Source organism: Brassica napus, chromosome A5 (assembly GCF_020379485.1).
Source record: "Brassica napus cultivar Da-Ae chromosome A5, Da-Ae, whole genome shotgun sequence".
NCBI lineage: Eukaryota > Viridiplantae > Streptophyta > Magnoliopsida > Brassicales > Brassicaceae > Brassica > Brassica napus.
In genome coordinates, this window is record NC_063438.1 from 5,624,272 (window position 1) to 5,650,915 (window position 26,644).

Consider the following 26,644-nt stretch of genomic DNA (forward strand, 5'->3'; position numbering starts at 1 on the left):
TTGTATTAGTTATGATTTTTAAAATAATACTCCAAGACAATTAATTAGCTAACATATTTTGCTTAGTTATGAAAACAAAATTTATTACTTTCTTGTAGCAGAAGGAAGTAACACTCGTTTTCCCAAGTCATAGTGGTTACATTTGATTGTTTCTCTTATACTCTTAGCTCACAACAAAGCAAGGACATACTTATTTGTTTGGGAGTTAAGTAATAATAAAATCCAATCTAATTTATAGGCCCAACAGCAAAATACTGAAGCAGAGAATATAGTTTTCTTGCAAGAGTCTGAATGATTGTTTTAAAAGTTTAAAACTAAATGATTAAAAACACATAAACAAAGAGTTGTTGGAAAACTTATTAATTTGAGAATTGAAATAGAAGAGCCTGCAGGGTAGTTGACACCACAGGTTAGCATTATGAGCTCCAAGAGTTGAGATATCATTGCATGCGTTGTCATGACCTTTCTGTAAAGGCGACAGTGTTAAGATCACACTGCTATGTATTGAATATGTAAATGATAAAGCCAAGATAGTAAACTGACCTAAATACCAAAATTAGGATGTGGTGGGTGCTGGTTGCGATAAAAAATTGCGTGCAATGGTAAATAACTGATGCTTAGATGAAAAATTGAACTGAGAATTCTTGAGGTCTAATGTGAAGTTCCTCCCCCTTAATATTCCTTAGGCATTGTGGAATGGCCATGTTCTGCGGGTATTCTTGTTCATCGCCATGTGCAAATTAAATATTGTGAGTATACGGAGCCAAGAGTTTAATGAAGCACCAAAAAATAAAACAGGGGTGCTTAGAACTTTTACCTTCACATTTTGTGACACTGAGCAGGAATATTTCTCCATTGCATCGCAAAACCTACAAACACAGCAGAGTCATCCGAGACAGTCATCTCAACACAGAACCTTGATAAGAATCCTTGACATTGTTTGAGCAGGACTGTTTCTTGTGCAGTGATATTCATCATTCCGCCACAACTGAATTCATTTCAGTACATACCAGCAAACAATAAGAAGAAAATTGCATTTAGATAAGGTCCACAAAACAATTAGCAGTTTGTAAGATTAAACCACTCAAGATAAGTAATATGAAAATTTTCTGACAGAGCTGAAAGAAATTGCCTTCAAACCAGTAACTAATACTCAAAACAATTCAGCCTTATGGACATATGCATATAAGAAGGAACCACTTCTATGCAATACATGCACATGGAGAGTACGGCGCATCTAGAGTTTGCATTCTAAAAATTTATATTCTTCCAGCAGAAGAGACATTGCAAAGAAAAGAAATCAAGGGGAATATAGAAGACGCCATACCATGCACGAATCAATCGCTGAACTAACAGTATGCCTGAGATCTAAAATATCAACCTAACAACAAAAACAAAACAAAAAAAAAATCAAGAAACGGACTCTAATGATACAAAGTAAGCCAAAACAAACACTCACCACAGCTATTCCAGTAATTGGAAGACGAAGCTTGCTTGGCTTACTCTTCAGAAGAATTATCTCCTGGCAAAGAATCTCTCCAGAAGAGACCATTCTTCTAGAGAACCCATCTACAAATCCAAATACAATGATTTCGTTAGTATAAACATAACAATTACGAAAAAATTATATGCAATTACAGGATAATGAAATCGCAGTTCAGAGATTGATATTCATCCATTCCACAGGTAGGTACTTATATAGCCTGTTTAGGTTGAGAAGAGAGGAATATGCATTGAATGATTAAACGTAGTTGTAATGGGTCGAAGGATTAAAGAAAGTCGTTAATGGCTTGAATCAATGCATCCCATAACGGTCCAGAGGAGAAGAATCTCAAACGAAACGACACGAACAAAGCTCGATCCAGAGATTCATTACCAAGATTCTTCTCAAATACACCTCCAGAAATCCATAGTCGGTTGACCTAATTACAGCAAGAAGAAGATGATGAGATTCATCTTTGCCGCCGAAGTCAAAATCAGATGAACAAAGGAGACGATTAGATTTAGCGGGGTAGCGCCTTCAGGTATAATTCGCAGGGCCATGAAGAACGGACTGAAGTCCATCCAAAAGAAAAAAAGGCCCGTACGGAATCGCAATGCAGCACAGCGTTTCATTAAAGCGGACAGGTGTCGTGTTCCCCTTGAACTAATTAATGACGTGGCATCTGAGCTGGACACCTTGGGAGAGAAACAAAGCCTCTTTTATATATAAAGATTGGAGATAAGCATCAATGAGCTGTTGAGTTTATTTTCGCTGATCTGACATGAATTGTTTCCACTAGGCTTGGTCATTGGTCTGATTGAGCTAATGAGAATACTTATCGGGTACGTCTTTATATCCTCTCTAATAATTACTAACAGGAAGTTCACTGCCTCTGTTTATATAATCAACAGCTGCTGAAATTCCATCACCATCATATCAATATAAAGCGCCTTTTTTTATTTGTGTGATGAAATTGTTGAGAACTTTATTGACCCTGCTCATGTAGATTTGATCAGCTTGCAGACTTTTTTTACTAAAACTTTTAGACAAATATAAACGTTTCAAATATGCATGTTATATTTGGATTCTTACTGTATTGTTTGGTATATGTTTGAACTTTTGTCACTCAAAGCTTCACTGTATTCTGTATATGATGAGTCATGACTCGTGAGTGGAAGAGCTTTGTCAGTCGTCAATGATCTCAACCATGAGAAAAGGCAGTGGTGAAGACTCGTTTTGATGACATCAATGGATTTATCGTAATCTTGCCATATCTGCTGAAGTTTCTTGTACTGGCCAACACATGTTGTGAATGTGTTTGGACGTACTGTTGTATCGTATTTTGGGCTTTAGTTGGATTTGTAATTTGTTTCTTTATACCATGTAATGTCCAATGCGTTTTTAGTGAAACATTGGACGACAGAGAAAAATGGACTGTGTCCGTTGTCTGTTGTCTGACCAACCTTATCTAAAAGATTAATGAGAAAAGTGGTCTGGAAACTTCGAAAGTCGTTGAATCTGAAAAATATAAAGTTCTTTTCAAACCGGAAACCTTAACTGAGCTAATAACGTTCATTGACTGCTACATCTACATATATTATTATTTTTTTTTTTGAGCAACCTACATATATTATAATACCAAAGAATTAGGTGAATAAGTTAGTAAGTTACCCCAGTATTTCGTATTTCGCAGAATTTTGGTCACATTCCAAGTGATCTTTCAAAGCTAAAAGGCAATTATGTATTCTAAAGAAGATGAAATTAGAAAAGTCAATATGCCAAAATGTTTTAATTAAAAGAAACCATGTAACGTGATTCTTTATTGACAAAGTTGTAATGTATTTCTAGATACTAATTCAACCCCTGAGCCAACTAGTCAAAAGAATAATTGAACGTTTTGCAATTATTTTAACAAAAGGATATGATTTTGTAATAGAAGCGTTATCTAAAACTATTAGATGACACACGTAATTACGTCTACACAATGAAAATGACTTAAATAAAAGGTCAACGACGTTGATTCTTAAGAGTAGATCAAGAAAAGGAATCTTCATAAACCCAAAAATAAAAAAAGATTCGTCAAATATGTTTGCTCCGAAAACATTTTTGTTTTTGACGTCGTATATGCATGTATTATGTATATAAAAAAATGTATTATGTATTTCAAGAAAGTTTGTTATGATTGGATAAAGAGGTCTTAAAAAGCTGGTCCTCAAACACATGATATATATCGTATAGCGATAAGAACTTGAACAGTTAATAATGACGATAAAAGTGTTAGGTTAGCAGTTAGCAGTAATTTTACATGATTAATTATGTGTTGATATGTTATCATGGATCTCGTTGCATTGCAGACTAAATAATCTGTAAATAACGAATTCAATTAAAAGTTGATATAAGAGATCTGACACACCATAAGAGTAAGACCACTGGAGCACTGGAAATTCAGTGGTGCACCACACTCTTAAATTTGGCTACTAACTTTCCTGTTATAAATAATTGAAAAAGGAAAGCTGTTTCATGAGTTAGGTTATAAGAAGGCAATAAATAAAGAAGGAGACAAACTTGGCGAAATACAAAGGTGAAGGTAACTTCTTTTCATTCAATTCATCATCTACATTTCCGTCTATTTAAATAAAAGTTTCAACCTGCTTGAAAGCATTTTGGCCTAATAATTAAAGTTTAAAAGTTTTTACATCAAATATAGGATTTAACGTTATATTTTTTTTCGTAAATTAAGAAATGCAAAGTTTGAAAGTTTTAGAGTGGTACAAGCAGAACTGTTGGTTATGTACTTATGTTCCGTGAAAAGTGTATATTTATCGAAAATGTCATACATGTGGAACCTTCTATTAATTCAGATATTATTGAGAGAGTTTCGTTATGAAATTATTGGTCGTGTATGTTGCAAATAACTAATCATCATAGGCAATGTAAAATAAAATTTAAAATAATGTAAATGACAATTTGATCAGTGTTTAAATAAAAAATTCAATTTCACGGAGACTACCATAACCTTGCGATATATAAAATTTTGAATTTTTGGATGGTATTGCTCACATGGTTGTTGGTTGTAGGTGTTATCACTTACCAGTTAGTACAAAACTAGAAACAAAACATGTTTAAAATTCTTTTATTAATTATAATTTTTGTTATTTTGAAACCATACGTATTGTATAGAGCTTTTTTTTTTTGGTAAAATTCGTATTGTATAGAGCTCTGCAAAACTTTTATGTATATTGTCGATTGAAAATTCTACGCAACTATCTTTTTATGAGTACATAACTAAATTTAATAATTTATTATGGAGTAACATATTAAGATAGCAAAAGCGGTTGCCCAATTAGTTGTGCTTATATTTTTTCATTCTTTTTCTTTTGGGACATTATTCACGTTTATCTCTGTTTTTTTAACGCTGATTTATTATGTCATTACGTTTATGAGAAAAATTACATAGACAAATCGACAACCGACAATACTACCTGCCTTATGAAAGCTTCTTTTTAAATCATTTTTTTTGTAGTCCGCATTAATGAATCGCTATTTTCCAGGATTTGAAACCTGAATTTTTTGTAATCTGCAAGAAATTGCATAGTCTGGGGTTCGAACCCCAAATATGTGTGTAAAAGCCTTTAAACCTTAACCAATAGGTTACGGTGCTTCCACAATATTGATATACTAAATTATAGTTATATAGTTTAATGGTGTAATAATTATAGTTGTCAATATTCAAAATATTACAGGTTTATAATTCAGTGATTTTAATGATGTAACTAGATCTTTCGTCCGCGCATGCGGGCATAAACATTTTATAATTACTTACCATTACATGCATTATTAGTTAAATACTATAATGATAAATGGTTTCATTTAGAATTTCTTACTTTTATAAATATTTTAAAATTTTCTTTGTACAATATATTCATTATTTGATTAATATTTAGTTATGTGTTTTCTGTTATTTACCTTTTTATTGAAAATATTTTCCTCCGATAACAACACAATATATATAGGAATTATCTTTTTTATTTTGAAATATTTTTTTTATTTTGGATAATTTTTATTGTTATTAATTTTAATAACTTATCTAATCAAATAAATTTCAAAATCTTTTTTATATATATTTTTGGCTAATTTATATATTTTATTCATTAAAGGTATAAACGATATTAGATATTCTAGCTTTTAATGTGATAGGTCAGATGCGAAAAATCACTTCAAAAATAATAGTAGAATATATATATATATATATATATATATATATATATATTCAATATTCAAAATATCATATTGGTCAATTCAATATTGTTGATTTAAGTATCATTTAAGAAATTAAGTATTATTTTAAAGTTTGAACGAATAATTAATTAAATGTATTAGTAGGATATATAAAATTAGAGATGTATTATAGAGAGATAATAAAATAATATGTTTATTAATATTTGTAAAAATTCTTGAACTACATATGAAATACAATGGAGAGAGGTGTTAAAAATTAGACATAAAGTTAAAAATTAGATCATTGCAGTAAAATCTTCAAAGTTTATATAGTTTTACTAGGGTCGGCCCGCCCTACGGGCGGAAATTTATAATAAAAATTATTTTATTATGCCGAACAGTGTTTATATAACTGAACTTCAAAACAACAAACCGATTATTTGTGCCTAAACAATCATACATTCTATAGTATTGCATATAGTTTCGAGCAGAACTATCATTTGTCCACACTATACGTATTCATACACAATTTAAATATTTGATGATTAGTTTAAATTGATTATTAGTTTATCACACCCAATGCATAAGGCATAAGGCATATTAATACTACTCATTTGAAAGCCAGAAAAAATATTTCATTAAAAACAATTAACATCCCAAAACGACATTATAAGAATTGATTTGAATGATTTAACAATCAAAATTTTTAGGAACCCAAATCCTCACCCACTCACCATTCACCAAAAGAAAACTATTAAAACTTTATATGAAAAAGGTGACTTGGCCCGCCCTCTAGTTGCTTTCCTTTTTTTATTAATCATACGCTAATACATAATTAGATGATTAATTACCTAAACTTTCCTTTTTAGAGCTAATTACTCATAACTACCTGAAACCAAAACCGGTTCATTCAAGCTATATTTTTTGGTTTAGTCAAAACGTAGTAGTATTTTTCCTAGGTTTGCATCGGTTTCAGCTTCTTCGATTTACTTAATTATTAAAATTAAATTGAAAAGGAAATTACTTAACAATAAAAAAGGAACGTTTTGACAGATTTGGTTCGCAAGTAATGGAAGGTGTAGCAAAACAACATCAAGTCATCATGACTATCATAAACGCTGGCTTTGACCTATGCTCTCAAGGAGTTCTTCATCACCACCGTGAACACCAACTTTCTGGTGAAATCAACTTGTCTCTCCGTTGGGTCTGTGCTCCACTCAAACTCTTGAACCATCCTCGCCATCATTAGCTCCACGTGTATTATCGCCATCCTAAGCCTCGGGCAGATCCGACGGTAGATTCGAACGGCATCATCTTCACTCTTGCTACGGCGGTTAAATCTGCCTCTTCTTCACCTATTATAAACTGGTCCGCGTTGAATTTATCCGGATTGGACCAGATATTCGGGTCTTCACTCATACTGGGAAGATATAACTCCACGTTGGCTCCAATTCCCGGGAATGTCGTAGCCGGAAAGAGTCGTCGGCTCTGTAACGCCGTGAGTTAACGTGAAGTACGTCGGTGGATCTCTACGGGCCACGTTCCTTGGAAAAATGTAAAAGCCCACACAAAACAAAAGTCGAAGCCCTTACCCCTTTTAATGAAACACAGAGTTTCGCAATAGAGTGGACAGGTGTCGCGCTCTGGTGAGATGACTTTCTGATCTGGATCCTAGGTGGCAGCACAGGAGGGAGGCAAACATTTTTATATATATATAGATATAGAAAAAATGTTTTGCCTGAAATAATAGTAGAAACAGATATATACTTTTAAACATCTGTATAATATTGTTTACTAGATATTATACCATTCAAACCACTAGTTTTGGCCATGCATGTGGTTTATTCAAAATATGAATAAAATTGGAAATTATGTGAGAAAATAAGATTTTTGGATGTATTTTGTTGTTTGTTTGGGGGAATTTTTTTATGGAAAGAATTGCAAAACTGTAACTATTCAAAATGGAAACGACGAAGTGTGCGTATCTTACTTGGAAAAGATCGGATCTTCATCAAGTTACAAATTATATAGAGAATTAATACATTGCTTAAGTCGGGTGCTAAGTGTGTGATCGGGATTTGAGAGCCCAAACGTAGCTGACTAGTTGGTGCTTTGCCGTGCTAGATTAATGTACTCAACCATATAGATAAGTTAATTTCAAATTTACTTCCATATAATTTATGTGTACCAGTTTTCAAGTATATGTAATGGTTTTTTGGATTTTTCTAATACTGCGTAAACCAACAACCTCTATTAAGTCTTATCTTTATTGATTAGGTATACAAAGATCTATATAATTAATTAGTTTGTAAATAACAAATATTAGTGAACCATTTAAAATGCTGACTGAATAACACCAAATTTTTTTTTTTGAATTATACAGAGATATCCTAACTTCACAGAAGTGATCCAGACTAGTCACGTGTTACCACGTGTCGGTCCTATGTCCCTGGCGATGCCTAAATATTAATTTTCCAGTGGCTGGGATTCGAACCCAAGTGGCGGTACGCTGTAAACCCTTTACCACTAGAGCTAAAAGCCCCTGTTACAAAATTTTAAATTCATAAACATGATTTACAAAATCTGTGTCCGCTGTCACTAAAATATACTAGTGCATAACATAAACCATAGATTGAACAACAATATACTACAATTGTTCATTGATTACCATCACTTAAGTTATAAGTATTGATTGAACAACAATATAATACACTAAGAAACATTGATTGCATGGTTGATGTGTTTCTTTAACCATTGTTTTCATTCATTTCGTAACTGTTACTTACCAGCAGCATTTGTGAAGTTTTAATTGTTTTAGATCAGTGGTAGATTCTGAGAACATAGCAATGGGGATAAATCTATTAAATCTCTCAAAAATGAAAAAAATCATATACCAATTACATGATTTAAAAAACAAATAGACAACTAATTGGCAGTTATAAAATGGATCTCTCACAACATAGTGATAAATTTTCATATGAGAAATCTCCTTCATTCTCTTTTCTTTTCTTAATTATTTTATTTAATTTTATTAATGAGAATTTTTTTAAGAGTTTTTCTTTGATGATGCTCTCGTTTTGATGTTTAAAAAAGAACATCAATAGATCACCGGTCACATATAAGATACCTATTATGTTAGTTTACAAAAAAAATATAATATACTTATTATGTTTCTAACCAACTTCAAAATATTGCAATTCATTTTCAATTCTGAGAAAATTGTGAGAAATCTCTCAAAAATTGATACTCTAGGCGCCAAACAATGTCTTTTGAGAGGTCAAACAGCTTTTGAATTAAGCATTTCGTTTGGTATCTAAGAGCAAAACATCAATAAATATTAAAATTTTAAAACCAAGAAATTTCTTAAAGTTATTTTCTCGACTGCGATATATCTATATTATTAAATACTCCATAATCACGTGAAAATCAAGCAACGGTGAACAGACAATTCAAAATGTTTCAGCTCCTTGTGAGTCTCCTTAAGAACACAAAAAAAAACAGCGCTGAGAAGACATTCTGAATTCTTCTTGTCCCAAACACTATTGCACGCAGCTTGAATCATATTTCCCCAAAACCTCTTAGAAAATTCTGCATAACCCAGCAGACAAAAGAAAGAACACCAAGAAAGACAAAAAAGTCAGACAAGACAAAGCAAAACCCTCTTTGTCCAAACGAACCAACCCTTTCCATATATACACAAGCCCCAACACACATACCACAACCCATCCAAGAGAAGAAGCTTAAAGAAACAATGATTTTCTCTGCTTCCATGTTTGCTTCTCTCGCACCATATATAGCTTCCGCATTACTTCTCTTCCTCCTCCTCGAGCAACTCTCTTACCTCATCAAGAAACGTAACCTCCCTGGCCCTCTCTTCGTCCCTCCGCTCATCGGCAACGCCGTTGCTCTCGTCCGTGACCCCACTTCCTTCTGGTACAAGCAATCTAAAACCGCGGGAAACTCTCCTGGCCTGTCCGCCAACTACCTCGTCGGGAGATTTATCCTCTACATCAGAGACACAGAGCTCTCCCACCAAGTCTTCTCCAACGTACGTCCCGATGCCTTCCACCTCGTCGGACATCCCTTCGGTAAGAAGCTCTTCGGTGATCACAACCTCATCTACATGTTCGGAGAAGATCATAAGTCCGTCCGCCGTCAGCTTGCTCCGAACTTCACACCTAAAGCACTCTCAACCTACACTTCCTTACAGCAACTAGTTATCCTCCGTCATCTACGCCGGTGGGAAGAAACCTTCTCCGGCGGAACTCGTCCCGTGGTTCTACGAAACCTCGTCCGTGAACTCAACCTAGAAACTTCTCAGACAGTTTTTGTCGGACCGTACCTTGACAAAGAAGCAAGAGACAGGTTCCGTAAAGATTACAACCTCTTCAACCTCGGATCCATGGCTCTTCCGGTAGACCTCCCGGGGTTCGCGTTCGGCGAAGCTCGCCGGGCCGTGGCGAGGCTAGCGGAGACGCTCGCCGTCTGCGCGGGAAAGTCAAAAGCGAGGATGGCGGCAGGGGAGGAGCCGACGTGTCTGATAGACTTCTGGATGCAAGCGTTCGTCGCGGAGGTAAACTCCGGTAACCCTCCGCCGCCGCACTCCGGCGACGAGGAGATCGGCGGTTTCCTCTTCGACTTTCTCTTCGCGGCCCAGGACGCGTCCACGTCATCGCTTCTCTGGGCGGTGGCTCTGCTAGACTCGGAGCCGGAGGTGCTGAGGAGAGTGAGGGAGGAAGTCGTGAGGATATGGCCGCACGAGTCCGACGCGTTGATAACCGTCGAACAGCTCGCGGAGATGAAGTACACGCGCTCCGTCGCGCGTGAGGTCGTTAGGTTCCGTCCCCCGGCTACGATGGTCCCACACGTCGCTGCTGAAGACTTCCCTCTCACGGAATCGTACACTGTCCCGAGAGGCACCATCGTGTTTCCCTCGGTTTACGACTCCTCGTTCCAAGGGTTTACTGAACCGGACCGGTTCGATCCAGATCGGTTTAGCGAGATTAGGAGAGAGGATCAGGTGTTTAAACGAAACTTCTTGGCGTTTGGGTGGGGCCCGCACCAGTGCGTGGGGCAGCGTTATGCGTTGAACCACCTTGTGCTATTTATCGCGATGTTCTCGTCGCTGTTGGATTTCGAGAGGGTTAGATCGGACGGGTGTGATGAGATTGTGTATTGCCCTACGATTTCGCCTAAGGATGGGTGCACGGTGTTCTTGTCTCGCCGCGTCGCAGCGTATCCCGACCTTTCATTGAATTGATTTTGAATATTCTTTTTTTTTTTGTGTGGTCAAAGTCAAGAGTGTGATTTTATCATTGTTTCGTTTGCGATGGGTCTCTCGAAGTGAGAGGGCTTCAAGTGTTTATTGAATTTCACAGGAGGTGTCATTGTTTGTCATATCTTCAGGATTAATTTAATCTGTTTTATCATGTTGAATTTTTTAACGTGTTTCATTTGTTTTGGTATAACTTCCAAAGTTCATTTTTGTGTCAACTTCATCGGATGCTCTCGAATGGATTATAACTTCCATAGTTCACATTTTGCATTTTTATATTGAAAAAACACAAGGCCCGTCACTTAGGTGCAATATCCAGTTTTGATTCAGAGGATTAAGCAAACAACATCCAGTCTTGGGATACATCCAGGCATGTAGTTTTTGAACGTTTTTTTTTTTTTTTTGAATTGAATATTAAATTGAATTCAAAAGAAAAAGACCTTTTTACATCATGTGTCCTTTCTTAAACCTTTGTGTTAACTTCTATCCCTTTCCTATATCAACTTCACAGATTTTCTCAAAAATTAGAAAACTTCTATCTTGTAGCAAACCAATACTGCATCCCTTCTCCCAGCTTGATATCTCCTCTTCTTTGTATAATGGCAAACTTGTTCCTCATGTTTTTATCAAGCAACTTTGCTAAGAGTATCGATGGAGTTGCAGCCTCTCCATGACGTCTCCTATTCCTCTCTCTCCATATCATATACACTGCTGCTTGAAACATATATTTTAGAAGGAACAACTGCATCTCCTATGTTTTTGAACGTTTTACTTCATACAACAAGAATCATGTGAATTATTTGAACATAAGTAAACATCTTAAAAAAATTTGATTTGACCTTTTCTGAATACAAATAAGAGGGAAAAAGAGTATACATAATTACATTGAAAAAGTGAAAAAAAAAACGCAAATAGAGATTCACATTTGATATGATATGCTAAACTTTTAACCTGGTCTTCTACCAACAAACAAAGTCTACACCAATGAATTGTTTTACCAGTATGGCTGACTATGATCAATTGGTAGGCGAGACCTCAAAAAGTGTTAAGAACATTTTTCGAGGGGTTAACAAGCTCCTTAAGATGAAGGATGTGGTTATCCTCTGATCAAACTCAGGCTAGAGAATTGGACCCCATTTGGTAGTCTCGCAACTTTCCTACACAACTCCTCTTCAAGGTTAGGCATTCCAATGAAAGCTACTGTTGCCTCTCTACGAAGGAATGGAGCTTGGCAACTCCCACCTGCAAGAACTTCAGCTCCTGACATATCTCACTACAGTCGATCTATCCTCTCATGATGATTACTATGAGTGGGAACAAGGGGGGAAGATTACCTTGAAGTATAGCACTGGTGATGTCTACTCATATCTCAGAGGTGAGATACCTATGGGATCCCGCGGCACTCTTTCTTTGCTTGGCTAGTAATACAGAACCGTTGCCCCACAAAGGACCAGACTTATCAGCTGGGGCCTTCAAGTACAGCCTTTATGACCAGACTTAACCGCGTGACCACCTCTTCCATGAGTGCTCCTATACAGCGGCTTTACGGGTTCCTATTGTTTCAAAGCTCGGATTGACCGTGCCTGCGGATTGGAATGGATTGGTATCTCAGATGATTGCTCTTCCTTTGAATAAAACTAGTAAGGCAAAAACACTACTCACTTGGCTTGCCTGGAAAGCGACCCTCTACTGGCTGTGGAATGAAAGGAACTCTCGCCTCCACAACAACACATTCCGATCGGTTGACTCTCTCTCTGGTGTTTGATGGATCAACAAATTAGAAACAAAACACAGAGCTTTCGCCAAACGAATCCTCGACTGGCTTCTGCGATGTTGCAACAGTGGCTGTGATCAACTGCTTCGGCGTTACCCCTTCGTCTCTACTCGTTGATCCGTTCTCTAGAATGTATCGATATTCTTGATGTTTACTGGGCTCAATCACTACCTTCTCATTTGTTTGGGTTTTAAGGTTCTTTAAGTATGAGTTTCATACACTATAGGCTTGGCCTGGTAACTAAAAGCCTATGGCTTGTAATGTTTTTTCTTTTTTTGGTTCATTAATGAAAGCCTAAGTTACAAAAAAAAAAAAAAAAAACACTTTTCGAGGGGTTGAAACAAAAATCACAGGCTCACAGCTTATATGGGAAGTTTGAGTTTGGACTTTATCAAGTAGTTGGGTAATACGTGATTTGGTTACCACCTGACATTAGTCTGGAAAATGTAACACTAAATATGTTCAAACTAAGATTGACCGGATTCATCAATAGCCTATATAAAAAAATGAATGAATTGTGTGTTTTAGTTGATATATAAATCACAAAAACAAGCCATGAATTGTTAAAAAATAATAAAAATAACCGAACTCTGGATGGGTTTGAAACAACTTATTTTTAGCGGCCCATTGGGCTTTATGATTAAATTTATCCATTAGGGTTTCTGCACACGCTCATTTATAAACAAACAAGAACCCTAAACTCCTTCCTTGTTATCCAACCGCACTGCCTCCCTCGAGACGAAAATGGGTGCCTTCAGGGTAAGCTCTCTCTTTGATTCCTTCCCTATCTCATCAAGTTTTTGCGTCACTCAAATCTGATCTCAGCTTTTGTCTTTCCTTGGCAGTTTCACCAGTACCAGGTTGTCGGAAGAGCTCTCCCGACAGACAAGGATGTCCAACCCAAGATTTACCGGATGAAGCTCTGGGCCACGAACGAGGTTCGTGCCAAGTCCAAGTTCTGGTTAGTAAAATGACTCAATCTCTCTTTCTTGATTCTTAAAGTATCCTCTTCTAGTCTCTTAACTAATAAAGTTGAAATCTTGATTAGGTATTTCTTGAGGAAACTCAAGAAGGTCAAGAAGAGTAACGGTCAGATGCTCGCCATCAACGAGGTACCTACTTTGCTGGACGATCTTAGTTATGTTAGGTTATGTTTTGTTGCTAAGTTAGATGAGTTGGGTTTGGTTTGTAGATCTTTGAGAAGAACCCGACAACGATCAAGAACTTTGGAATCTGGTTGAGGTACCAGAGCAGGACTGGGTACCACAACATGTACAAGGAGTACCGCGACACTACCTTGAACGGTGCCGTTGAGCAGATGTACACCGAGATGGCGTCCCGACACCGTGTGAGGTTCCCTTGCATCCAGATCATTAAGACAGCGACTGTCCCGGCAAAGCTTTGCAAGAGGGAGAGCACCAAACAGTTTCACAATAGTAAGATCAAGTTCCCCTTGGTGTTCCGTAAGGTGAGACCACCAACCAGGAAGCTCAAGACCACCTACAAGGCCTCTAAGCCCAACTTGTTCATGTAATAGGGTCTCTCTGATCGTGATGAATGAAGTTGTACTATCTGCTGCTTTTGCGTTTTTTTTGTCGGATATTTTTGTTTATTTTGGCGAATCAATGGAACTAAACTCGACTTTCTTTGGATTTTGGTGTTTTTGTTACTTTATGCTTATGAAAAATTTTTTTGTTTCTTTATTTAAATGTTTATCTTTTATGATTACTTTAAGCTCAATTGCAACTTCTGCTACCTAACTCTCGATATGCTCCCTCCGGACAGAGTTTTTCTTACAAAGATCAGTTCCAGCAAATGTGGTTTTACCTCGAGCTCCACCATGATTACATTTCCTGATGGAGGATTGTTTTTAAGACCACCAGGCCTTGGAATAAAAGTATAGTTGTTGCCAGATCTTGTTATATACTTCTCCCCTTGAAGCTTTGCCACCAGAGTTAATCCGAAGACATTAATAGAACCGCTCCATCAAGATTCGGTTTCCCGTAGGAGAATGGCTTGCCTCCCGGTGAAAAGACAACAATGCCTAACTCGGGGTTGCAGAGGGTGGCACTCGCTAGCCTTCTTGAACAAACCATCCTACGTTTTGGAAAGGTGACTTGTCTTGTGTTCATGTCCTGAACCTTCTCCATCTTGATCTTTCTCTGACCCATTTGTTTGGTAAACGGTAACAAGAAAAATAGTCTCTTCACTTTGTGTTCAAAAAGTAAAAATAAAAGTCTCCACAAAAAGGGAAAAAAAGTCTCCTCCCTATTATTATTGATTTTTTTTAACCGTAAAAGTGAATTCTATTATCCACACTTTTTTTTTGTTGACGTTCTATTAACCACACAAGCGTGGTCGAATGGTATGGCGAATTTGGAAAAGTGATAAACACTTCAAATTCGAAATCTACCAAACTCAGATTCACCCGCTTGTGTAGCCATTCAACCAATAGCTAAAACAGTTAGAAACTATTCAATCATAGAATGAAAATATTTTATTAACCGACTAAAAATCTGAGAGAAGACATCAATCAAGTTTGAGAGACTTAGAAAGAAGAATAAAGTAAAAAATAATTAAAAAATACATGTAAAGCTTAGTTTAGAGCCTATCAATCTCATCATCACCAAACTCAAAATAGTCCTGACCACAAACAACGTCATCCTCCACATCAAACACATCAGCAACCCCTTCGTTAAGACGAAGGTCACGAGGAAGCTCATCACAACTCTTGAGAAAACGAGCTTCGTCAGGAGTATACTTATGGATGATGTCAGCTTTGGTGTCGTTGTCCATATCCATCCTTAGTCCGACAAGAATAACGTCACCAGCGCTAATCCAAACCTTCTTGTGCATCTTACCTCTGATGTGACACATCCTTGTGATTCCATCTATGCACTTGGCTTCGCACCGTCCGTTGCCACACATGCGGAGAACTATAGCGTATTCTTGGCCGTCTTCTTTGAAGATGATCTCTCGTTTATCGTCGTCTGCTTCTTTTTTACCTCTCTTAATGTTCTTTCCTCCTTTTCCTTTGTTCTTCGGCATGATTTAAAAACCTAAAGTGTAAAGAGCTGACTGCTGAGCTTAGATATGAACTTGCTGTGCTCTCTTCTCTCTTTCTGTCTTTATTGCTCTTTGATTGTGTTGGGGGACGTCTTCCTTTTATAGCCAAACACATGCGTCATAGTTTCCTTTTCACAATTGAAATCAACTTTTCCATTTTTCTTGTCTTTGCCAATTCTTATTTCTCAGTTTCCTTTTTGCCGTCTTATAGAAAACAGGAAACCAGAGAATTATCTGAAACGATTATCTATAGATTGATGTGGTTTTCTTGACCTAAAAAGTAAAAAATAAGAAGAGAAGATTAATTGACTTGATATCCTCTTTCTAGTGAATTTTAGATTCTCCGTCTAGCGTAAAGCTTGCAAAGCAAGCAATATCAAAGCTTTGTCGAAATCAAGTTGGTTTACATAGGCCTAATGCCGACTCAATTATAATTAAACTGGTTTGGTCGTCTACGTATAACCGGTTTGTGCCCATCAAATTACACAAAAATCATCTTCTAAAAAAAAATTCACATAGCTAAAAGCCCAGTTTTGAGTGGGGCCTTCAACTAACATGGACCGGCGCTGGTTATGAGTATAGTCAGTCACCTTGAAACTACTATACATGTCCTTTAGGGATATAAAACTAGAACTTCAAACATTCACATCACCATAAGTCCTAAAATGCTTTCAAGACTCAAAACCACATTACCAAATAAAGTTGACCCGCCGGGAAGTTTGTTGATCGTTCCGTTTAGATCTACTTCCTTGTCGCCAAATACGAAATCATCCCCTCTATGTAGATGTTCTCCTTAAAATTAATCGTTTGGAGTTGCGTTAAAGTCGTTGGACTCTAATGTGACACAATCATCAGATTATTTGACGACATCGCTCAGCGTTTTCACTTATCAACCATGGCGGACACAACATTGTTTCATCAACTTATTTTTCAATCGCGCGGCAAGCAGCAAAGAGTGAAATGGATCCTGGAAATTTTAGCGGTAGCTACATAGTTTTTGTATCTCAGAAATTTCAGTAGCAGCTACTTTAATCTTCGGTTCCCTCAAATTTGGCTCCGTCGTAGTGTGTTTTTTCTGACGCTGGCTCTGATCGCAACATTCATGAAAAGAACAGACCTATTTTGTGTGACCCTTAAATTAGGTGTAAGTAATATAAATCTTGCAAACTGATTGATCCATCATTCATATCAAGTTTAATATATAATTCATAACATTTGAAAATTTTACATCACATTTCTAAGATTCAACAAACGGAATACATACAACACGATCACAAATTAAACTCATTTTCTAGGGACGAAGTTGGTGGCTAAGGCCCATGCATGGTTGTTGACTGGATCAGCCGAATGGTCAGCGAGATTCTCCAAAGGTCCCTTTCCAGTGACAATGGCCTGTACAAAGAATCCAAACATAGAGAACATAGCCAATCTTCCGTTCTTGATCTCCTTCACCTTTAACTCTGCGAAGGCCTCTGGGTCAGCAGCGAGGCCCAATGGGTCGAAGCTACCACCTGGGTATAACAAGTCCTCTCCTTCTCCCAGTGGTCCGTCTCCAGCGATTCTGTAACCTTCAACAGCCCCCATGAGAATCACCTGAGTAGCCAAATGGCTAAGATGCTTTGAGCGTGGACCAAGCTCGGGTTGCCCAAGTAGTCGAGCCCTCCTTCGCTGAAGATCTTTGAACCAATCCGCTTCTCCGAACTTCACTCCGTTACGAGCCAAGAGTTTAGGGAAAACACAGCCTAGGGCTCCAAGCATGGCCCATCTGCAGTGGATAACTTCTAGCTCACGGTTCCTGGCGAATGTCTCGGGGTCAGCGGATAGACCAGCGGTGTCCCATCCGTAGTCACCGGGGAACTCTCCGGTGAGGTAGCTCGGGGGCTCTCCGGAGAATGGACCCAAGTACTTGACCCTGTCGGATCCGTACCATGGGCTGCCGGATAGGCCGGCTGGTTTGGTGGTTTTGCGCATGGTGAATAGGTACTTCTTGAAGAAGCTCAAGAAGGTCAAGAAGAGTAACGGTCAGATGCTCGCCATTAACGAGGTACTTACTCATGGAATGATAATCCTATGGAACGAACTGTAGTTATGCTAGGAAACGTTGTGGTTCGGTTATGTATTTTCTGGTTAGACGATGTTGGTTTGTTTGTAGATCTTTGAAAAGAACCCGACAACGATCAAGAACTTTGGAATCTGGTTGAGGTACCAGAGCAGAACTGGATACCACAACATGTACAAGGAGTACCGTGACACTACCTTAAACGGTGCCGTTGAGCAGATGTACACCGAGATGGCGTCCCGACACCGTGTCAGGTTCCCTTGCATCCAGATCATTAAGACAGCGACTGTTCCGGCCAAGCTTTGCAAGAGGGAGAGCACCAAACAGTTTCACAATAGTAAGATCAAGTTCCCGTTGGTGTTCCGTAAGGTGAGACCACCAACCAGGAAGCTCAAGACCACCTACAAGGCCTCTAAGCCCAACTTGTTTATGTAATGAAGTTGTCCGATCTGCTGCTTTTGCCTCTTTCTCGGATATTTTTTGTTTACTTTAGGCCTATCAATGGAACTAAACTCGACTTTCTTTGGATTTTGTGGTTTTTGTTACTTTCATGCTTATGAAAAACACCTTTTGTTTCTTATTTTATATGTTCTCCTTTATGATTACTAACCTCAGTATTGGATCACAATTATTTAAGAATAGATACTCTGTAAAACATATAAGACACATTACATAGCGATTGGTTTATATTCTAGGAACGTTTTGGAGTATAGGCAGAAAAAACTATCTTCTCAACAATGAAAGATCATGATTCTTCTTTGACTGTATTTAATTGAAAATCTTGAATTGCCTTATTTCTAGTTGTGTATTCAAACATTCAACCAATATAGCTAACACAATTAGAAACTATTCAAATAAAGAATGAGAATATTTTATAAACTGACAAAAATCTGAGACAAGACATCAATCTAGTTCTGAGAGACTAGAAAGAAGAACAAAGTAAATAGTAATAGTAAAATAGATTCAGAGCTTAGTTTAGAGCCTATCAATCTCATCATCACCAAACTCAAAATAGTCCTGACCACATTCAACGTCATCCTCCACATCAAACACATCAGCAACCCCTTCGTTAAGACGAAGGTCACGAGGAAGCTCATCACAACTCTTGAGAAAACGAGCTTCGTCAGGAGTATACTTATGGATGATGTCAGCTTTGGTGTCGTTGTCCATATCCATCCTTAGTCCCACAAGAATAACGTCACCAGCGCTAATCCAAACCTTCTTGTGCATCTTACCTCTGATGTGACACATCCTTGTGATTCCATCTATGCACTTGGCTTCGCACCGTCCGTTGCCACACATGCGGAGAACTATAGCGTATTCTTGGCCGTCTTCTTTGAATATGATCTCTCGTTTATCGTCGTCTGCTTCTTTTTTTCCTCTCTTAATGTTCTTTCCTCCTTTTCCTTTGTTCTTCGGCATGATTTAAAAACCTAAAGTGTAAAGAGCTGAGCTTAGATATGAACTTGCTGTGCTCTCTTCTCTCTTTCTGTCTTTATTGCTCGTTGATTATTTAGGGGACGTCTTCTTTTATACCCAAAGACGTGCTTCATAATTTCCTTTTCACAATTGAAATCAACTTTTCCATTTTTTTTGTCTTTGCCAATTCTTATTGCTCAGTTTCCTTTTATCTTCTTATAGAAAATAAGAAACTAGGTCAGAGAGAGACTTTAAAGCCCATCTTGTTTCGCTAGAGAGTTATGTGGAACTATTATCTATAGATTGATTTGCTTTTCTTGACCTAAAAAAAGGGTAAAAAGATATTAATTGGCTTGATCCTTTTTCTAGTGAATTTTAGATTCTCCGTGTAGCTATAAAGCTTGCGGAGCAAGCAATATCAAATCTTTGTCGAAATCAAGTTGGTTTACATAGTTATAATGCCGACTCGATTATCGTAGTTAAACGGGTTTGGTCGTCTACGCATAACCGGTTTATGCCCATCAAATCACGCAAAACCATCTTTTCAATTATTTATTAGAAAAATAATTCTCAGTTCTTGTTTTCTCCCGTAACACACCACATACAAAATACTTACGACTTATTTTAACATAGTCGGACGTTTCGTGTGGTCTTCAAGCCATCCAAAATCTTGGAATGGACATGAAAAATGAGACTAGCTATGGGAATGTAAAAACAAAAAACTAATCAGAAAGTAACCTTAATAAACTAGATCCAAGAACTCAAAAAAGTTTGATAGATTCCGCTATCATAATTATATATATTGTACACTAACACTTGGTACTTCTCTAATCTAGCGGAACGTGCTAGGGTGATAGGTTGTATGAAGCTAGATAGGATTTTTTAGAAAAGGGTTATTTTGTTCGTTGCTTAAAATCAAAATCGTATTCCCATTTCCGAGCTGAATTTATAAAAATTTATTTAAAAAAGCACTCAAGTTTTGCGAATCTCTCAAGTTATAAGTACAGTATAGTCCTTGAACCTATACATGTCCTTTAGGAATGTGCAACAAAAACTCTAAACATTCACAACACCATAAGTACTAAAATGCTTTCAAGACTCAAAAACCACATTACCAAAGCTAACTAAGTCTTTTGATATTTCAAAGATAATACACCCAAATAAAGTTGACCCCCCCGGGAAGTCTGTTGATTGTTCCGTTTAAATTTACTTCCTTGTCTGAAAGACGAAATATATCATATGTATGTAGATGTTCTGCTTAAAATTAACTGTTTAGAGAAAAGTTGAGTAAAATTTGTTAAACTGTAATGTGATATAGTCATCATATTATTTGAAGACATCTCTTTCCGTAGAACCGAACTATTTTGTGTGAACCCCTAATTTGATGTAAGCAATATTAATCTTGCACACTGGTTGTTGATCCATCAATATCATCAAATTTATAATAAACATTTTAAGCTTTTACATCACATTCAAGATTTAACAAACCGGATACACACAACACGATCACCAATTAAAATCACTTTCCAGGGACGAAGTTGGTAGCAAAGGCCCATGCGTTGTTGTTGACTGGATCAGCCAAATGGTCAGCAAGATTCTCCAAAGGTCCCTTTCCAGTGACGATGGCCTGTACAAAGAATCCAAACATGGAGAACATAGCCAACCTTCCGTTCTTGATCTCCTTCACCTTCAACTCTGCGAAAGCCTCTGGGTCAGCAGCAAGGCCCAACGGGTCGAAGCTACCTCCTGGGTAAAGCAAGTCCTCTGCTTTTCCCAATGGTCCGTCTCCAGCGACTCTGTAACCCTCAACAGCTCCCATGAGAATCACCTGCGTTGCCCAAATGGCTAAGATGCTCTGAGCGTGGACCAAGCTCGGGTTGCCCAAGTAGTCGAGCCCTCCTTCGCTGAAGATCTGCGAACCGGCCTTGAACCAAACCGCTTCTCCGAACTTCACTCCATTGCGAGCCAAGAGCTCAGGGAAAACACAGCCTAGGGCTCCAAGCATGGCCCATCTGCAGTGGATAACTTCTAGCTCACGGTTCCTGGCGAAGGTCTCGGGGTCAGCGGATAGACCAGCGGTGTCCCATCCATAGTCGCCAGGGAACTCTCCGGTGAGGTAGCTCGGGGGCTCTCCGGAGAATGGACCCAAATACTTGACCCTGTCGGATCCGTACCATGGGCTGCCTGATGGACCAGTGGGTTTGACGGTTTTACGCATGGTGACACGGCCGGTTCCAAAGACTTCAGACACAGCCGGAGCAAGCTTCACGGCCTTCCCGGCCAAAGCGGGAGAGGAGAGAGCCATTGTAGAGGCGGCCATTGCTGTTAGAGTGTGGTGCAAGTAAAAGGTTTTTAGATAACTTGATGAATTGGATGCTTTGGTTACGGTGAGGTTGCCATGTATTTATAATCTGAATGGCTAAAGGTTAACCTTCAAGATTCATTTTGCTTATCTCTTGATATCAGTATCTTGATTTCTATTGGTTGAAGTTTAGATTTTTCTTGTCTTGCTGAGCTAGCATTGGCTGGTCCCATTAGATATCTCGTAGAGTCTGAGCAATATTAGAGTAACCATTGATAATCTGCCACGTGTAAATCTGACGTAATTCTATCCGTTTGAAACGTATCAGCATCAAAAGGTGATTCACACAAAATATCATTATGTGTGGCTATAAACTCAAAGCTGCCATTGTACAGATCACAAGTGTCATTCATTGCAACTAAAGAATCTAGCAAAAGCTGGTGGCGACACATAGGACAACTAATAGACCAATCCAAAATCTCATAGGCCAATAAGAAAAGAGATACGGATACTTCACAGATAACAAACCTTACTCGTAACACACCTATAAAACAGATCTATATCCCGACCATTCTCAATCACTCTCACCGGTCACAAAAAAAAACATAAAAACAAAAAAACAAGAAAAGTTCTAATGGCTGCTTCAACCATGGCTCTGTCCTCCCCTGCCTTAGCCGGAAAGGCCGTGAAGCTCTCACCAGGAGCCTCAGAAGTCTTTGGAACCGGCCGTGTCACCATGCGTAAAACCGTCAAACCCACCGGTCCATCAGGCAGCCCATGGTATGGATCCGACAGGGTCAAGTACTTGGGTCCATTCTCCGGCGAGCCCCCAAGCTACCTTACCGGAGAGTTCCCCGGTGACTACGGATGGGACACCGCTGGTCTATCCGCTGACCCCGAGACCTTTGCAAGAAACCGTGAGCTAGAAGTTATCCACTGCAGATGGGCCATGCTTGGAGCCCTAGGCTGTGTTTTCCCTGAGCTCTTGGCTCGTAATGGAGTGAAGTTCGGAGAAGCGGTTTGGTTCAAAGCCGGTTCACAGATCTTCAGCGAAGGAGGGCTCGACTACTTGGGCAACCCGAGCTTGGTCCACGCTCAGAGCATCTTAGCCATTTGGGCTACTCAGGTGATCCTCATGGGGGCTGTTGAGGGTTACAGAGTCGCTGGAGACGGACCACTGGGAGAAGCCGAGGACTTGCTATACCCAGGAGGCAGCTTCGACCCGTTGGGCCTCGCTGCTGACCCGGAAGCTTTCGCCGAGTTGAAGGTGAAGGAGATCAAAAACGGAAGGTTGGCTATGTTCTCCATGTTTGGATTCTTTGTACAGGCCATCGTCACTGGAAAGGGACCTTTGGAGAATCTTGCTGACCATTTGGCTGATCCAGTTAACAACAACGCATGGGCATTTGCCACCAACTTCGTCCCCGGAAAGTGAGCGAGTAAAAAGCTTAGCAAGAGAAAGATAGTTCGTTTGTGATGTTTCTTTTAAGTAAATTTGTGAAATTTCCATTGTCGTACCATTGTATTATTTATACATTGAACCTCGTTTTCTCAATTCTGTTGGCGTTTTAACAAAAGACTCTTAATGAATGATCTGTTCTTGTACAAAACTTCACGCAATTGCAGATGATGTATGTATGTTCTGTATTTTGTGACAATATGTAGCAATACAGCCGAACAAAAAGGCAAATGAAACTATATAATAAACAAAACTCATGGCAAAATTACAACAGAAAAGAAAGAAAAGGTGTGTCCTATGATACTTCACTTTCACCATTTCTGAAACTTCTCTGGTTCTAATTTGCCCAAAGGTGCTTCAGTTGGCAAGCTTCAGAAATAACTGATTCTTGAAAACAAATCTTATTGTCGATGTGAGACGTGTGTTGTAATTATTTAGCAAGTTTGACATAGAAGATTCATGTTTTCCACATGTTTATAGTCCCTCCTGTAAATGTTATGTTCGTTCTAGTGTGTCAAGCGCGCATTCTAATATCAACAATGGCTGCAATGGAGAAGGAGTAAGTACATGGTTAGTGTGGGATCTGGAGAAGAATGAGAGCGGTAAGATATAAACAGAATGAAAAGGCAGCTCCGGCGAGGACATTGTGGAGCAGTCTGTTGTCATCTTTTGTGGATATGAAAACAGATTTTAACGTATTGGTTAGCTCGAAAAGCAGGTGAGACACCTGAAGAAAAAATAAATCAAGAGTACAAATTATATAATGTAGAGTTGACAAGGGCATAGATTCTACTTTTGCTTTACCAAGACATAGATGGCCGTGGTGAGCATGAAGTTGAGCATTGGGTAGTCTGGAATGATGGATAATAGCCACTTAGGCACATTCGATCTGCAGCACATACAATTTTTGATTAATTTTCATTCGTAAATCAATGAAACAAATGGTTTCTTGCCTACTTTTCGGGAGAAAGTAAACAGTTACTTTCTGACCTTAACCAGATGTAAAACTGAGATATATAGGTCTCTAGTGTAATCTTTCCGAGCCACGTAGGAAGATCATGACAGTTGTGTCTTATCAGAGATATGTACATAGTAACACCAAGCTTAATTGAAATGGAGTAAGAATGAGAAACATACGCAAATAGTGTAAGGGAGAAATTTCGCAGCTGTTGTGTGGAGTTTCGCAGACAGATGTACACACTGGAACAACAGAATCAGAGCTTAAGTCAGAATCCAGAAAGGAAGACTGCCTCAAGATTTGACGTTTTGAGTGACAGAAGGGTTTTTATACTAACGTTATTGGAATCCACGATGTGTAGGGGTGATATTTGTTGTATGTAACCTTCTCAAGCCTGTAGATGTATTCGTACCACAGGTAACCAAACCTGAAAAATAATAAGGAAACAACTTAGCCATCAAAACATTATCAAATACATAAGATCAAGAAACCAAACTCACGAATGAGGAAATTGCAGTTATGCTCGTCTTGATCCAGATCCAGAAATTGCAACTTAGCTATTGGATATACTTGACTTATACGATAACCTCAAATCTAGGAATATCTCTTTTGTATATATCCTTAGTATATGCTAAGTATATTCCTCTGTCATGTACCTATATATATTGTACGTTGATCATTCAATAAATTCTCTCTCAAATCCTATATGGTATCAGAGCTTAGATCTCTCTTTTCTTTTTGAGTTTTTCTTTCGACTCTCTCTAACACAAACATGTCGAGTGAATCTTCACACAACTCAGGCGCCGCCACTGCTGAACGCACCGCGGTCTACAACTCAAGTGACCCTCAAAACTCACTTCTCTCGGTGAATATGGGCAACATCACCAAACTCACCAATACCAACTATCTCATGTGGAGCAAGCAGATTCATGCCTTACTCGAAGGTCATGAGCTTCACGGTTTCCTTGTTGCACACGATGACATCCCAACGGCAACTATTGAAACAAATGGCGTTGCAGAGCCTAATCCAGCCTTTGTCTCGTGGAGAAGACAAGATCGTCTACTCTACAGTGCGGTTCTAGGTGCGCTCTCTCTTCCTGTGCAACTTCTTGTTGCCAGTGCTACTACAACCCATGAAGTGTGGACCATGCTAGCTGGCGCGTTTGGCACTCCAACCAGGGGACACATACGTCAGCTCAAATTTCAGATCAAAAGCTGCACCAAGGGTTCTAATACCATCAGTGAGTACCTACGTACTATGAAGACAAAAGCTGATGAGCTAGCACTACTAGGCAAACCGATGGATTCTGAAGATCTCATTGAACAAGTTCTTGCTGGACTTCCGGAAGAGTACAAACCGGAAATAGATGCTACTAATGGTCGTGACAATCTCATCTCGTCCACAGAGCTTCATGAGAAACTAGTGAACCGTGAGGCTATGATCTTATGTGCTCAGCCGTCTTCCCCAGCCTTCCCGATCACGGCTAATCAGGCATCTTGCTCCAACAACAACAAAGGCAACAACAACAACAACTGGCGCAATCAAACCCCTCAGCAACATCAGCAGCAACAACCTGTGCAAGGTCAACAGCAACAAAACCGCAACTATACCCGTCAGTCTCGTCCCTATCTTGGAAAGTGTCAAGCATGTGGTGTTCAGGGCCACAGTGCTCAGCGCTGCTCCATGTTTCGTATTGTGCCAACTCAAAACCCAACAACTTCGGAACAACAGTGGCGTCCCAGTGCCAATCAAATGGCTCTCAACACAACAAACACTGAAGGATGGCTCATGGATAGTGGTGCAACGAATCATGTGACATCGGACTTTCACAACCTCTCGCTTCACAATCCCTACACGGGAAATGATTCCATTGTCGTTGGAAATGGTGCTGCTCTTCCAATAACACATACTGGTTCTTTTCACTCTCACACTTCTAATCGCAATTATACATTCAACAATGTCTTATGTGTACCGTCAATGCACAAGAACCTGATCTCAGTGTATCAATTCTGCAATGATAATCAAACTTCTGTGGAATTTTTCCCCTCTATGTTTCAGGTGAAGGACCTGGACACGGGAGCACCTCTGCTGAAAGGACCGGTTAAGAATGGCAGCTATGAGTGGCCTTATTCATCATCTCTAGGAGCTTTCTCTGTTTCAAAATCTTCTCTGTCTCATTGGCATCATCGCCTTGGACACCCGGCTTTTCCAATTCTTAAAACAATAACTTCTTCGTTTTTATCTTCTTCTTTATGTAATGCATTGGAGTCTACTCCTTGCAATTCTTGTTTACTGAATAAGAGTCACAAACTTCCATTTTCTACAACAACAATCTCTTCATCTCATCCTTTACAAGTTTTATTCTCTGATGTTTGGATGTCACCAGTCCTAAGTGTAGATGGTTACAAGTATTATCTACTTATTGTTGATCATTTCACTCGTTACATGTGGTTTTTCCCTCTTAAACTGAAGTCACAGGTAGCAGCAACCTTCACTCGGTTTAAGTCTCTCGTGGAAAATCAATTCAACCAACGCATCCGCACACTCTATACTGACAACGGTGGAGAATACATTGCTCTAGCCTCATTCCTTGCTACACACGGCATCTCACATCTTACAACTCCACCACA

General features: G+C 38.7%; 7 protein-coding genes, 1 long non-coding RNA gene and 1 pseudogene across 8 annotated transcripts; 4 read left to right on the top strand and 5 right to left on the bottom strand.

The window, feature by feature from the left end:
* Positions 1–252: 252 nt before the first annotated feature.
* On the bottom strand, positions 253–2,081 carry LOC106409503. The gene is made up of 6 exons (XR_007339686.1): positions 1,877–2,081; positions 1,460–1,569; positions 1,328–1,381; positions 818–988; positions 544–718; positions 253–466 (listed from the first exon to the last, which is right to left on the bottom strand). It is a non-coding gene; the product is annotated as an uncharacterized LOC106409503 (long non-coding RNA).
* A 6,164-nt stretch (positions 2,082–8,245) lies between these two features.
* On the top strand, positions 8,246–11,028 carry LOC125609361 (cytochrome P450 710A1). Its single transcript, XM_048780691.1, has one exon. The coding sequence runs from the start codon at positions 9,453–9,455 to the stop codon at positions 10,959–10,961; it is 1,509 nt and encodes a 502-aa protein (XP_048636648.1). The 5' UTR covers positions 8,246–9,452; the 3' UTR covers positions 10,962–11,028.
* A 2,361-nt stretch (positions 11,029–13,389) lies between these two features.
* LOC106448933 (60S ribosomal protein L18a-2-like) lies at positions 13,390–14,453 on the top strand. The gene is made up of 4 exons (XM_048780692.1): positions 13,390–13,509; positions 13,596–13,711; positions 13,799–13,862; positions 13,943–14,453. The coding sequence occupies exons 1-4, from the start codon at positions 13,495–13,497 to the stop codon at positions 14,282–14,284; spliced, it is 537 nt and encodes a 178-aa protein (XP_048636649.1). The 5' UTR covers positions 13,390–13,494; the 3' UTR covers positions 14,285–14,453.
* A 632-nt stretch (positions 14,454–15,085) lies between these two features.
* On the bottom strand, positions 15,086–16,249 carry LOC106447498 (eukaryotic translation initiation factor 1A). Its single transcript, XM_013889432.3, has one exon. It carries the CDS (start codon positions 15,796–15,798, stop codon positions 15,352–15,354), a length of 447 nt encoding a protein of 148 aa, XP_013744886.2. The 5' UTR covers positions 15,799–16,249; the 3' UTR covers positions 15,086–15,351.
* Positions 16,250–17,080: 831 nt separating this feature from the next.
* LOC106448935 lies at positions 17,081–17,819 on the bottom strand (annotated as a pseudogene).
* Positions 17,786–18,310, top strand: LOC125609608 (60S ribosomal protein L18a-2-like). The gene is made up of 2 exons (XM_048781131.1): positions 17,786–17,860; positions 17,969–18,310. Exons 1-2 carry the CDS (start codon positions 17,786–17,788, stop codon positions 18,308–18,310), a joined length of 417 nt encoding a protein of 138 aa, XP_048637088.1.
* A 420-nt stretch (positions 18,311–18,730) lies between these two features.
* On the bottom strand, positions 18,731–19,866 carry LOC125609363 (eukaryotic translation initiation factor 1A-like). Its single transcript, XM_048780694.1, has one exon. The coding sequence runs from the start codon at positions 19,295–19,297 to the stop codon at positions 18,851–18,853; it is 447 nt and encodes a 148-aa protein (XP_048636651.1). The 5' UTR covers positions 19,298–19,866; the 3' UTR covers positions 18,731–18,850.
* Positions 19,867–20,710: 844 nt separating this feature from the next.
* On the bottom strand, positions 20,711–21,761 carry LOC106447496 (chlorophyll a-b binding protein 1, chloroplastic). The gene has a single exon (XM_013889430.3). The coding sequence runs from the start codon at positions 21,612–21,614 to the stop codon at positions 20,814–20,816; it is 801 nt and encodes a 266-aa protein (XP_013744884.2). The 5' UTR covers positions 21,615–21,761; the 3' UTR covers positions 20,711–20,813.
* A 372-nt stretch (positions 21,762–22,133) lies between these two features.
* LOC125609362 (chlorophyll a-b binding protein 1, chloroplastic-like) lies at positions 22,134–23,151 on the top strand. Its single transcript, XM_048780693.1, has one exon. The coding sequence runs from the start codon at positions 22,231–22,233 to the stop codon at positions 23,029–23,031; it is 801 nt and encodes a 266-aa protein (XP_048636650.1). The 5' UTR covers positions 22,134–22,230; the 3' UTR covers positions 23,032–23,151.
* The last annotated feature ends 3,493 nt before the right edge of the window (positions 23,152–26,644 follow it).